This window comes from Channa argus, chromosome 1 (assembly GCF_033026475.1).
Source record: "Channa argus isolate prfri chromosome 1, Channa argus male v1.0, whole genome shotgun sequence".
NCBI lineage: Eukaryota > Metazoa > Chordata > Actinopteri > Anabantiformes > Channidae > Channa > Channa argus.
Window position 1 is genome coordinate 471,744 of NC_090197.1, and position 14,133 is coordinate 485,876.

The window sequence follows — 14,133 nt, forward strand, 5'->3', positions numbered from 1 at the left end:
CTACAGCCACATATTGGGTCCAGCACAAGTGTTTTACACCAGTAGTTACTAATTCGGCAAAATGTTTTTCTCTGTTTCTATCTGAATCTTTTGCCACTTTTGTATGAGAAATTTACCCTCTGCCAACATTAAAAGTAATTTCACCATTTCTTATTATTTCAAAGGAAAAAATTGGTCAAAACAAACTTAGAAAATCTGTTATTCCACTTGCAATGTGTAAAGATGAACACACGCAAGTGAGGACAATAGGTGTAAAACATTAGAAACACGGGAACAATTAAAAACGCATCAGAAACATATTTCTAACTTGCATTTTATTATTGACAGGTTTTATTACATTTCAGAGAATCTAGTCCCACTCACACACACACATACACAAACAGAGTGACTCTGATGCGGATCTGGATTTAAGTGGACAGATGTGGGTCTACTCAGCTCCCTGCCCTCCCATCGGCTGGTCTTTGTCTTTCTTCTTGTGGCCAGAGACAATGTCATCAATGCGCAGCAGTAAGATGGCCGTCTGGTAAACACAAAAAAGAGAGAGCTAGATTAAGGCCATTTTATTTCTTTTGTCAGTCAGTCTTAAATCATGTTCTTGTCCCAGTCCTGACCTCCACAGCAGTCTTGTAGGTCTGAGCTTTGACAGCAAGCGGTTCCCAGATTCCCAGAGATGTCATGTCAGACAGACAGCCTGACTCTCCATCCACACCCCAGCACACACTGTTATCCTGTGTGTGTTTGGCCTGAGGACAAAAAAATAAAACAAGATAAAAAATGACAATCCTTAAACCTTAAAATATAAACAAGCAGAAACCTTTTGAGTGTTTTTGCCCAGGAGACACAAAGGAACGGGTCCAGTCTTGGTTCCAGTGTCACCCCAGTTAGAAATACATGTTTGATTAATAAAGCTTGGTACCCTCAAGGAGGTCAGGACCCGGATGGTGGAGGCTCCACAGTTTTGGATAAGGGTTCTGGGGATGACCTCCAGGGCCTGGGCCACAGCACGATACGGCCACTGTTCGACGCCGGTCAGAGTACGGGAACGCTCCAGTAGACGTTTTGACACAGCCATCTCCACGGCGCCACCACCTGGTAGCAGGAAGGGGTCCAGCAGCACGTTACGGCAGACCTGCATGGCGTCCTGCAGGTTCCTCTCCACCTCCTGAGGAGCAGAGTAAGTTGAGTGTCCTATCTGTGGTGACACCTTAAACATTAATCTTTATTAATAAACTAGAGTGCTCACAGCCAGGATCTCCTTGCTGGCCCCCCTAAGCAAGATGGTGCAAGCTTTTGGGTCTTTACACTCAGTGACGAAGGTGAAATACTCATCCCCGATCTTCTTCACCTCAAACAGCCCAGCCCCTGTACCCACATCTTCATCACGCAGCTCATCAGTACGGCTGACGATACGAGCACCACATGCCCTGGGGGAGATACAGAAAATGGTTTACAGGATATCCATTATTGGTAGTCAACAGGAAACACGTACAGTTCAAAATGACAGCTTACCTGGCAATGCGATTGTTGTCGGTCTTTCTTACGCGGCGGATAGCAGTGATGTTAGCTTTCACCAGGTAGTGCTGAGCCAAATCTGAGACACAAAGGACACGTCTGTAAGTTCAGATCCCCGTTCTTTAATAAGCCAACTTTTACCTGATGGAATGGAGTTTCTGATGCGGTTGAAACCAACATCATGTTGTGTCTGACATTTAATTTATGATTTTTCTTGTGTCTGCAACTCTACGATAATCACAAGCACACTAATGGAACTGATGAGAGTTAAAACATGCAGGTACAGGTGTGTTGAGGTGTGGGTACCTGAGATCCCTTTCTCAGTGAAGACCAGGTCAGGTTTGAGGCGGATGATGTCCTCGCAGATCTGCTGGATGTAATCTTCCTCCATCTGCAGGATCTTGGCAAAGTCCTCCTCCTTACTGATCTCTATATCCGTCTGAGCATGTAAAGAAAATGTTACATACACAGCAGACAGATGAAGAGCACATTGCACACATGACAGACATGCAGAGATACATTACTTTACCTGGCTCTCTCCTTTCTTGTACTCCAGGGAACAGTCCAATAGTACTATTCGGGGGTTTTTAATCATGCGTCTCATCCTGGGATGAGTCACGTCTTTATTCAGCATGACGCCTCTCAGAACACAGGAGTCTTCAATTATCCCACCTGGAACCTGAACACAGCAGCTGTTAGGCAGGGGTGGGGAGCAAGACAAACAGCAGGTAGTAAAAACAACTGGGTGGATCCGAGAGGTCAAGATGAGAAGACCTTGTACCTTCTCAACTTTGGCGTATTTCTTGATGTCTATCTCTTTGCGCCCATTGTCCTCCAGTTCCACAGTGCGGACAGCATCCAACGCAATGCTGCAGGCCAGTTCAGACCAACGGTTCAGGGACTTTGTGTTGATGGCAGAGTGGATGATCTTTAGCATCATGGAGCGGTCTGACGTGTCCACGGGGGTACTTGGGGAAGGAGATCAAGGATCAATTAGTTAGAATTAGCAGATCTGTCTTCCCACTCGCACGGGTAAAAGAAGCAGAGGACAAAAATGCGATAAATTGATCACTTACGATTTCTCAATATTCTTATAATTATCCATAGTTTAGAGGCCAGGTGGTTCATATTTTCTGTTGATGCTGCTCTCATAATGACTACACTGTCATTTGAATTGGTGCAAAGCAGGGCACCCCCCCCCCATTTATCTTAAAATTGCAGAGGAATACCAATGTATATGACAACAGATACTTTCCATTGGATCTAGATAATAGTTTCATATATTGGCAGCATACTCATGCACAAGTTCATTATCTTGTTGATAATTCTGCAGCCTCACTACGCAAAATACTTGACAGGGTTGCCCCTCTGAAAAGGAAGGCAGTAAACCAGAAGAGGCGGTCTCCACGGTATAATTTGCAAACCGCAACTTAAAACAGGCAACACGAAAGTTAGAAAAGAATTGGTGTTCCAGAAATTTAATAGAATCTCATTTAGCCTGGAAAAACTGTTTAAAAATGTACAAAAAAGCTCTCCGTTATGCCAGAACAACATATTATTCATCATAAATAGAAGAAAACAAGAACAACCTGTGGTTTCTGTTCAGCACTGTAGCCAGGCTGACTAAGAGCCATAGTTCTGTTGAGCCTAGTTTTCCCTTAACTCTGAGCAGCAATGACTTCATGACTTTCTTTATGAATAAAATTGTAGCTATTAGACAAAGAATTCACCAGATCCTCCCCCCAAATATTACAGATAGATCTTCACCTACAACATTGCTAGAATCCTCAATAAGGCCCCAATCCCTCTTAGACTGTTTTTTACCCATAGATCTCACTGAGCTAACTTCAATTATTACCTCACCTGAACCAACAACCTGTCTGCTAGACCCTATTCCAACTAAACTGCCCGAGGAAGCTTTGATACGTTTGCATTAGATATCATTAATCTATCTTTAGAAACAGGCTATGTACCACAGGCCTATAAGGTAGCTGTAATCAAACCACTACTTAAAAAACCCTGTCTTGACCCAGGTGTTTTAGCCAATTACAGACCAATATCTAAACTCCCCTTTATTTCTAAAAGTAGTCGCAAAACAATTATGGGACCATCTGTACAGGAATAATTTGTATGAAGACTTTCAGTCAGGATTTAGAGTTCATCATAGTACAGAAACAGCACTGGTAAAAGTCACCAACGATCTTCTCATGGCCTCAGATAATGGACCAGTCTCTATACTTGTTCAGTTAGATCTTAGTGCTGCATTTGATACATTGATCACAACATTTTATTACAGAGACTGGAACATGAAATTGGGATTAAAGTGCCTTGGAGTTGATCTTGACGAGGATTTGTCTTTTACCTCACATATAAAACAAATCTCTAAAACAGCCTTCTTCCATCTACGGAACACTGCCAAAATTAGGAGCATCCTGTCTCAAAGTGATGCCGAAAAACTGGTCCATGCATTTGTTACCTCTAGGTTGGACTACTGTAATTCCCTACTTTCAGGATGCCCCAGTAACTCCCTAAAAAGCCTGCAATTAATCCAAAATGCTGCAGCAAGAGTGCTGACTGGAACTAGCAAGAGAGATCATATTTCCTATATAACCCTGCTTCTTACATATATCTGAACGGTCAGGCTCCATCATATATAGAAGACCTCATAGCACCATATCATCCCAGTAGACCACTTCGATCTCAGAATGCAGGCCCACTTGTGGTTCCCAGAATTTCCGAAGGTAGAATGGGAGGCAGAGCCTTTAGCTATCAAGCTCCTCTCCTGTGGAACCAGCTCCCAGTTCAGATTCAGGAAGCAGAAACCCTCTCTACTTTTAAGTCTAGGCTTAAAACTCTTCCCTTTGATTAAGATTATAGTTAGCTATAGTCATGCTGCTAAAGGCTTCCACCCCCCAATGCACTGAGCTTCTTTCCTCCTCTTGTCCCTCTCACCCCACAATTGTCACCACTCTATGACATTAACTATGTGTGTTTTCTCCCGTAGTTGTCTGTCTCCTTCTCTCTGTCCCTTTCTGCAGGTGTCCCCGGGCTGTGTGTTCGCCAGTGTGCAGCTACTGGTCCTACCAACCTGCCAGATGTTTTGTTGTTGCTGATGTTGCTCTTTTCCTTTTCTCTCTTCACTTTCCACTCACCCCAACCGGTCAAGGCAAATGCCTGCAGCTACAGTAAAGGAGCAGTTATACTCTTGAGTACCTTATCTCCGTTAGGGTGTCCAACATGTCTTCCAGAGCCTGTCTGTATGCACTGATGATGATGGTTGGGTGCATCTGCTGCTCCAAGAACTGCTCTGCCACCGACAGCATCTCTCCAGCTGAACACAAGCACGAACACATCATCAGTAACATGTATAGGAGCTGCTGTGAAACTTCCACATGTTTCACTGTTACAGTTTCTCACCAAGGATGATGACCGACGTAGTCCCATCTCCCACCTCCTCATCTTGGGTACGACTTATCTCTATCATGGACTTAGCTGCAGGATGCTGGACCTGGATCTGTTGCCATGAAGACAGAAGTTGGTGGGAGTCAAGATAGACAAAGCAATGTTGCCAAACCAAGATAAATAGACATTTCTGACCTCTCTCAGGATGGCATTTCCATCGTTGGTCATCACGATTCCTCCAGTGGGATCCAGTAACATCTGTCCACACAGACATGTAACTATATTATTCTTTATCATCATTTAAGGCTCAAATATCACTGTTTTTATATAAAAATGCACCTTCCGCTGTAACAAACCACTGTTCAGTCACATTTGAGTCAAAGCAAAAAATAAACCAATACAAATAATTTTTTTTTTTTAACTGGCTGTATAGTAACAGAAACTGACAGTTTGTCTAATTTCACTTTGTCTGGCCTCATGTCGAAATAAATGACTCAACTGAATAATGAATATAAATGATACACATGGCGGCTGTGCTAAACTGTTGTCTTCCACACAACAACATGTAATACAGGTAATCTACTCAACAATTTCTGATTCTTTCTGAAGCAGAAGAGACATGTATCCAATATTTAAAACAAATTATTGGTAAATAATTTCCTGTAATCCTCTCTGTAAGACTTTTGGTTTCTGAGAGGATAAAGAGGCATCACCTTCATCATGGCTCGGGGGCCTAGGCAGGTTCTGATAACATCTGCGATTGTCTGAAACACACAAAATCACATTAGACATGATTAAACACAATGCTGACATTTAATACAGCCAGACATTTAATATACATATACACACACACACATATACATATATATACACACACACACATATATATATATATATATATATATATATATATATATATATATATATATATATATATATATATATATATATATATATATGTGTGTGTGTGTGTGTGTGTGTGTGTGTGTGTGTATATATACATACACACACACATATACATACATATATACATATACGCATATACATATATGCATATACACATACATACATACATATACATATATATACACATACACTGACCTTTGCAGCGTTGATATTTCCTGTCTGGACTTTACGTCCTGACTCCCTCTTTACGTTCTGATCTGCAGAGACAGGAAGTTCATCTAAACGCTAGTTTTGACGGCAAAAGGGCAACTATCTTTGCATTCATTTATAATTGTGTGCAAATCTACTGTAATAATGAAAAAGAAACATGAGAATTTTTACTCAGTTTCAGTAGCAAGCATACAGAAACAAAAGGAGTTAAACATTGAATAAAACTACAAGTTATAATTTACTTATTAGTTATCTACAGTTTATGTAATAAACATCTACTTGGTCCATTAACGACTGTGTGCGTTGTGCGGTTAGTTAAAACACAGACTACAGAGAGTTCGTCATCACAATGCCTGACAACGACTTTGAGGGCTGCACGGTAATCTGCGGGTCTGTGCGGGTGTGGCAGCTTCAGCATCATGTTGCGGTTAGCAACAATAGCAGCTAAACAGTGATGTAAATACTAAACTACGATTCTTAATTTAAACTCCGCAATTTGATTAAGAAATGACGGTGGCATGTTAGCTGCGAGCAGACTAGCTACATCGTCATGCTGAGTAACGAGGATAAGATAGCTTAGCTTAGCATGTCAGCATGCTCTCCGCAGTCAAAACCAGTTAGCGGTGCTAACGTCGTTAGCTCGTTGTCTGATGCTAACTGTTACACCCGTCTAACACATGCTCATGCCGCCGGTTAGCAGCCGGTTCCTACTGTTCAGACGGCAATTAAGTAGAGCCCGGAACCGGTAACGGTACCGATCGGTCTCTGGGTTTAAGCGTTCGTCTAAATAATTATAAGAATACTTACTGAGAACTAAAACCTGCTGGCCGATCATTGTGACAACGAGCCGGACAATGTGTGCCTGGAAGGTTCTGGGAGACACGAGGAGAGAGGGCGGAAAACTGACTCAATCGGACCAATCAGCTGACACGATCTGCTTGACAAACAGGCCGTTTGACTAATAGAGTCAGCTAGATGAATCCGTGGAAACAGGTCCAGCCTTTTATCGCGAAAAAGTAAAAAACCCTATTTACTGTTTCCATCATTGAACATCAGTATTAAATAGATATTACATACATTTTAAAAATACCATATACAACATATATACCATACGTTTCTGTAAGTAACTAACGATACATTAAAATAAATATTTTTAAATTGAATTTTTTGAAAGAACATTTTAGTTTAATTTACATTACTATTTTATAAGTGCAGCCCAGATAAAGACTGGAGACCTATCCAGGGTGTACCCCCACCCCCCAGTAACAGCTGGAACAGGATCCAGGCCCTCTACTCTGAACAGAGTAAGTGGTTACAGATAATGGATCGATGAATTTTAAAAATGCATACACAAAATGTAACATAAATTGTATAATATTACATAGGATTTGAGTTTACAGTTTAAAAAAATATGTGATGAAAAACCATTTAATGTGATATTAGCAGTTTTCTTATATGCAACAATAAAGGAAATTAGCTAGTTCAATATAAAACATAAATATAGTCTGTTCTATACACATTATTATGTTTATGTACTGCATATGTCTATCAAAGTATTTTATTACAGAATATTCAGTTTTTTTCTTCGCAACTTTCCTGGCCCAAAACTAGTCCTGTGTTCACTTAAATCAGCAAAAAGACATTTGAACATCATCCAGAGTTTTATTGAATATTCTCAGAAGAGCTGCTTCTCAGTAAAATAACAGTAATAAGGCTCTGAACAGATCTTTGCTTTAGTTTATCACAAAAAGTACCAAGAAGTTAAAGATCAGATATGAATATCAACATGAAACAGTCTCATTCAAAAACAAAGTCCTCACATGGTGATGTCAATAAGTTGTATTTGTGCATAAAATAGTCACTTACAGTTCCAGCATGTATAAAGATGGGGCAGGAAAACTGTATTGACACAGTAAAACTAAAACTCTTGCTGAAAAGCCTCTAACCTTTCCAATAAAAGCACAATTTTATTGGAAAATTGTCTCCCCCCCCCTCTTCAAGAATGCATTTCAAACCTCAATGACACCATAGCAAGTAAGTAAGTAAGTAAATAAATAAATAAATAACACATAAATAATCTGTAATTGACTCGTGGTGATGTCATACATGATCATAATAGACAGATGTTTTGATAAGAACAGGGGACTCTGATACAGCTCCAATCACTTCCTGCCTTTAGTTCAGTTCCAGGTTGGTCAGCAGGAACAGGACTCCATTTCCTACCTGTCTCTGTGTCTGATGTCATGGAGACCAAGTGGTCAGAGTTCATCCTTGGAGCCACTGAAAACCACATTATGACTTGCCTCACGCGTCAGGAACTTTAGAAACTCCTTGAGTTCTCGACTGCCCTGTAAACCACAGAAGAAGAAACATAATATGACTTCTAACTCTCTGACCACAATGGGAACAATGAAGTAAGAAGTACTCACCTCGTATCGAATGGGCTCATCCTTTTTACCAACAGGAGCAAAGTAAATGGTCGGGTACCTACAGAGAGATAGATCAGGTCAGAAACTCTGGATTCACTGATCTGATCTGATTGTAAATATGAGTCTTTCTCACTCCTCACCCTTGTACATCGTAGCCCAGTGGTACATCGTTATCGACAGCATTCATCTTGACGATGACAAGGTTTGGGTCAGAAACCAGCTGGGAAAAAGATGGCAATGTGTAATACACAGAAAGAAAAAAATTTTGTTTGGACCTGAACTCAGTGATCCTTGCCCACCACAACTGTCTAAGCTAATTTCCTTTAATAACATATAATATGCATGTAAATCATAATGTGATCTTGTATCCCTTTGCTGAGCCAGCGACCCTATTATTTGAAAAAAAAAAAAAAAAAAAAAAGGAACTGATGATCTTTCAGTTCAACATAACTTTGACTTTGGAGACAAAGATAGTTATTTTATGGGAACTGGTGCAGAACAACTTTCAATGATGGTACATACAGTCAGGTTTACAGTGTGTTAATAGGCTGATTGGAAATGGAGTCTTACTAACATAGTGATGTCCATACCGTGTCAGCCAGCTCTCTGTAGACCGGCTCCAGTTTCTTGCAGTGTGGACAGGATGGTGAATAAAACTGGATCAGAACATCTTTATCTGGATTATTAACAATGTCATCAAAAGACTCTGCAACAACCACCTGCAGAACAGAACTGCAGTGGTCAGAGGTCACAGATCCAGTGGTTCAGAGGTTAAAGATTATGCCTGTGGAACCAGACCAGAGAGATTTGCTACATGTCTGAGCTTGTCAGAGTTGTACCTTCACAGCTGCATTGTTTCTCTCAGGAATGGGTTCAGACTTCACATAACGCTTGAGTCGACCTGCAAAGTAATCGTCCAAAAACCTCTCTAACGACTGACCGTCCCTCCTAAAACACACACAGTAATCTGATTATTAATCTTAGTAGTTAGTAACCTAAATATTTAGCCCAGTAATCTGAATACTAACTGTATCTCATCAATCTGATTACTAACATGACCATATTTTAATAACTTGTTGTGTTCAGACACATAAACTCTTGCTATGATAAATAATTTCAGCTCTGTCTCACTCCAGCTCGGGCTTGTCCGGTTACATACGTGAACTCCTCTCTCATGGTGAACTTGTGGCCCAGTTTGGTCCGGATGGTGACAAATGGAAGTTCTCCTCCATCTGATGTCCCTAAACCAAAGTCATCTTCCAGCTCCGAAAGGAAGTCCTTCTTATTGGCCACTGAGAATGTTAGACCCTGCCCAGCATATTTAGAGGCTACCTTCATCACCCTGGAAACAAGAAACAGGTAGCAAGGCCTAAATACAACCTTACTATGGTAACAGAGAAGCTGAGTGTGTGGTGACCTGTTTTTTTACCTGTTCCTCCAGTATCTGGATCCTCTGGGGTTGTGGTGGTAGTCTAGGTCGTAGTACACTGTCAGCAGGTCCCGGACCCTGAGACGATCTCTGTTTTCCAAGGTCATGTGAGGACACAGACCATATCTACAGATAGACAGGTGGGTAGACAGACAGGTCAGTTGAGCTGCAGGTGTAGCTGTGGTCGAACTGAACAAAAACTCACAGGTGATCCCTGATGAAGCGTCTCAGAGATCCGATGGTCAGATAATCTGTAAAGACGATGACGCTGTCCTCAAACACACTTGATAGTCGTGGGGGTCTGAACAGCAACACACTCCTGGAAACACATGTAACACACACAGACTGTTAATATAAAACCATACCAGAACCGTGTTCCAACTTGTTTTACTTTCTCCACATGAACAGGTGTTTACTGCTTTGGACGGTGTTTGTACCACCGGTATTTACCAGTACCTGTACACTCTGTTTGTGTCTGTGTATAAACTTACTCAGAGGACACTCCATACTCTTCTCCCAACTTTAGATCTGTGGTGTGGGCAAATCTGAACTGTTCCCTCAACAACCCTGCAGCTTTCAGAAACTCAGACAGACGAGAACTGTCAGCCCCTGAGAACACACCTGAAACACACAAACCACAGTCCTACAGCAGGTCGGGTAGCCACAAAGATGATCAGCACAGAATCGGTTATCTTTGACACTATGCATCACATAAGAAACTGGAGCTGACTGCATACGTGTTGTGCACACCTGAATGGGACAAGTCATTCTGCAGGTCCTACTTATAAAGAGACTATGGCCTGGATGAGCTGAAGTGAGTGATTACATAAATCAGCCACAACAGTAAAGCCACCAGCCACAGTGTGGGAAATATTTAATGCTGCAATGACTGACAGATGTCAGAATATACAGAGTATCCCAACTTGCTGTGTGTGGCTACATAGGTGCAGACCAGTTAGCGTCCATGCTAAGTATACTTTATGGCTGACTGTTATAGGTGTGATTAAAGATAGCTTATGTCAGGTCATGGGTCAACAGGTCGGGCACAGATAGTTACAGGACTCATGCAGCACTCTGACACAAACACACCTGAGACAGAGTAGCATAAGAATACATTTGAGATACAGCATCACTGCTAATGTGTGGCTTGAGTATCTGACTTTGAAAATGAAAAGATTTTGTTTGCAGACAGGCTGACCCTGAGTGGCGCACGGATCAGGGGAACCTGACCAAACTACTTCCTTTTCCATCTCCTTCCAGCTCTCACTGATAATGTAATCTAAAGACTTGTTTGTAAAGACTGGAACAACACTGACATGGATTCCCGGGTGAGCCATGTAATGTAGATGTTAACAAAATATATTTTTAAACTATTAAACAAAACTGTATTTCTTCAAGGTCACACTTCTTATCAGGACATGAAGGCAGGATACTTCCTCCACAGACATTGACAACCAACTCTCAACTGTTTCCACTTATAAAAAGACACAAGGCTGAGATAGCCTTTTCCTTTGTATGACGCATTGCTGTCTGTGTCACAAAGCTAAAGGGGTGGCTTGTGTGTATAAAGGAAGTATGCTGACTGCTCTTTGGTAGTCAATACTGTACTCCCAAAGTATATATATTGATTCCTTGCAGCAAGTAAAACTTTAAAACGAAATTCCAGTGACTCATCTTCGAGTAAGATTTTATTCTGATAGTAGACAACTTAGTGTTTAGTCATAACAACAAAGAAGCTTCACAAAATTTCGTGTGTAGGAGCCAAATGCATCTTTTTAGTCTAGTTGCAATTTTGGTCTCTGGGCATATTGGGTTACAGCAGCACATATTATTGACCTAGAAGGGCAAAAGGTTCTTTGACATTACATTACATCCATAATATGTTATTGCCAACACCAAGTCTCCAGATTCTCTTCAAACTTTTGTTATGTGTGAACATCTGTGAGTTGAAGGCATGTAGTAAAGTAACATCTTGTTTGTTGGATTAGTGTTAGTTAAGAGATATTACATGAAATAAAGTCACCGGATGTTGCATAAAGTAAGAGAACATAGAGCAATATAAAAAAGACTTGATGTCAGGTAGTGATTCAGAATAACAAGCACATCATAGCCATACCCACAATGCTGGCATCATAGTTGTTGGTAAAGGTCTGCAGGTCTTCCTCAGTCTTCAGGTGAATTGAGTCCGGACCAGTCTGCTTCATCATATAGTAATAGATCCCATCTGAACACACACACAGTTAAACCCATAGAACGACACACACATTTTGTAACAGTGTCCAACTGTGTCCAACATTTGTTTTTACCTGCAGTGCGTGGTCCGTCGTAAGGGGCGGAGTCTCGTCCATACCTGAAAATCTTCAGAGTCGGGTAACCTGTCACCCCGAAATGAGCACAGGTCTCTGAGTGAGCAGTACAGTCCACCTGTGAGAGGAGCGAAGAGAGAGATCAAAAAGATTTACTTACCTCTTGACATTAGTTTTATTATGATTTACAGAAGCGTTTTCCAGTGTATTCCACTGTACTTTTACTTGGAAAACGTCTCCAATACTGTACCTGATACTGCATTAACATCATATTGGCTGAGCAGGTGGGTGGAGGTGGAACAATGTCAGTGGGTTGGAGTTGTTTTAACATAAGTGAAAATGAGAAACATAAAGCGGTCTGCTAAAATCTTACTACAGAAGACTGGAAGCTCTGAGGTAGAACTTCCAGTCATCTGCGGTAGGACAGACTGTCAGACAGGTGGATACTGCGTTTAAGTGTGAACTGTGCGTGTGTCCAGAAGCTTAACTCTGCAGCGGATTGATGAAAATTTTACTGTTCATCAACTCATACCCAAAAGCACAGTTCAATACTCATATCAGTACTCAGCACCAGTAAGTACTCAAATCTAAGTACATGTAGTCAGTCTGGTAAAAAAAAAAAAAGAAAAAAGCTAAAAAAGGTATAATAAAGTTACCTTTGCTAACTGGACGATTCCCCTCAGTCTGATCGCTGCTTTGTCGAACTCTGGAGCTAATTTTTTACAGTGACCACACCTGGAACAGAGAATTAACCTATTCAGTGTTACGATGATGAGGATGAGATGGGAGGAACTGATGAGGACAGGCTGATAAAAGAGGGAACATGATGGAGACAAAAGAGAGCAGGTAGTAAGAGCGTCCGTCCGCCGTTACCTACATAACACAAACTCTAAAAAGCTGACGATGCTAAGCTATCGTCTTCCGTTACCATGGAGCGTAGAATTTCACCAGCATGGTCTCGTGCTCGGCTGACAGGTAGTCGAAGTCCGCGTCCCCGAGCTCGAGCACGTCTCTACGCGAGGAGACCGCGGCGGGAAAACAGGACAGCAGAGCCAACGTGACAGCGGGAAGGAGGCGGAATGGGGCCGCCATGACGGCGGAGAAAGAGGAATGATTTTTGATCGACAGATTAAAGAAATCTATCTACACTAAACCGTCATCCACCGTGGAGACCCCCGTCATTACACAGATAGTTAAGTCGTCGGCAGCACTAACGGTTCCGGTCTTGAGTTCAAAAATAAAAGCCACTCCTGTCCTGAAAGTCTTTTTTTTATTAAGCGCATTGAAATGCCAATATATCTTTAAGGAAGAAAACCTTAAAAACCAATCCTCTCTTTTCAGTCCTTCTAAGAGGCCTAGAAAATAATGTTTTTCACTCTTTGAAATATAAGAAAAAAAGGTATGAAGATATTTAGGCCTTTAACATTCTACATGACACATATTTGTATCCTCTAGCACCGCACCCCGTTAACTTATTTGTTATATTGTATTTTTATTTTACTCCTTTCCTCTTTTATCTATACGTTATTCTCTGGTATATGTTAATACACTGCCAATCAAATTATGAATTGTGCCTACTTATTGTTCTTTAAACTGTACATTATTGGTCAAGGAATTGTCAGAAACAGATCTAAATGAAGTTTAACATTTTCTAAAGAAGAAATATAGAAAAATACTGAGACAGTGAGTGACACTGTTTACACATCTGAGTATTTTAAGGACTTTGTATGGCGGGTATGTACTTCCGCTATTAACTTGACCAATCTTAACTGTCGGATAAAAGGCGGGACCTAAAGAGAAGATGCCGGGAAGCTGCCCTGCGATTGGTCGTCAACTGTTAGCTGTTAGCAGTGATGTAATGTAATCCTCTCATTATTCCAATAACCTGTCAGACAAAACGCTGCCCCCATATATATAGTCTGCACAATCATCCGCATGT

General features: G+C 41.2%; 2 protein-coding genes across 3 annotated transcripts; both read right to left on the reverse strand.

Annotated features, from left to right (window-relative positions):
* Positions 1–295: 295 nt before the first annotated feature.
* On the reverse strand, positions 296–6,986 carry cct3 (chaperonin containing TCP1, subunit 3 (gamma)). Its single transcript, XM_067499048.1, has 14 exons — positions 6,838–6,986; positions 6,016–6,077; positions 5,628–5,678; positions 5,110–5,172; positions 4,930–5,026; positions 4,726–4,843; positions 2,294–2,480; positions 2,042–2,191; positions 1,819–1,951; positions 1,510–1,591; positions 1,244–1,424; positions 917–1,162; positions 612–743; positions 296–520 (listed from the first exon to the last, which is right to left on the reverse strand). Exons 1-14 carry the CDS (start codon positions 6,863–6,865, stop codon positions 428–430), a joined length of 1,623 nt encoding a protein of 540 aa, XP_067355149.1. The 5' UTR covers positions 6,866–6,986; the 3' UTR covers positions 296–427.
* Positions 6,987–7,672: 686 nt separating this feature from the next.
* Positions 7,673–13,423, reverse strand: LOC137124366 (protein disulfide-isomerase A3-like). Of its 2 annotated transcripts, none has more exons than XM_067499293.1 (13): positions 13,123–13,423; positions 12,851–12,929; positions 12,195–12,312; positions 12,005–12,112; positions 10,380–10,509; positions 10,094–10,207; positions 9,889–10,014; positions 9,619–9,801; positions 9,299–9,407; positions 9,050–9,178; positions 8,600–8,679; positions 8,460–8,517; positions 7,673–8,378 (listed from the first exon to the last, which is right to left on the reverse strand). In XM_067499293.1, exons 1-13 carry the CDS (start codon positions 13,284–13,286, stop codon positions 8,289–8,291), a joined length of 1,488 nt encoding a protein of 495 aa, XP_067355394.1. In that variant the 5' UTR covers positions 13,287–13,423; the 3' UTR covers positions 7,673–8,288. The 2 variants fall into 2 exon arrangements, with proteins under 2 accessions (XP_067355394.1, XP_067355484.1); XM_067499383.1 differs by having other exon boundaries at positions 13,072–13,200.
* Between the last annotated feature and the right edge of the window lie 710 nt (positions 13,424–14,133).

Excerpts from the sequence above, each read along its gene's own strand:
- cct3 (XM_067499048.1), bottom strand. The coding sequence starts at position 6,865 with ATGATCGGCCAGCAGGTTTTAGTTCTCA. Across the intron at positions 1,952-2,041 it reads ACAAGAAAGGAGAGAGCCAG|ACGGATATAGAGATCAGTAA; the intron begins GTAAAGTAATGT and ends TTACATGCTCAG. Across the intron at positions 1,425-1,509 it reads GACAACAATCGCATTGCCAG|GGCATGTGGTGCTCGTATCG; the intron begins GTAAGCTGTCAT and ends TATCTCCCCCAG.
- LOC137124366 (XM_067499293.1), bottom strand. The coding sequence starts at position 13,286 with ATGGCGGCCCCATTCCGCCTCCTTCCCGCTGTCACGTTGGCTCTGCTG. Across the intron at positions 12,113-12,194 it reads CGACGGACCACGCACTGCAG|ATGGGATCTATTACTATATG; the intron begins GTAAAAACAAAT and ends GTGTGTGTTCAG. Across the intron at positions 8,680-9,049 it reads ACAGAGAGCTGGCTGACACG|CTGGTTTCTGACCCAAACCT; the intron begins GTATGGACATCA and ends TCTTTTTCCCAG.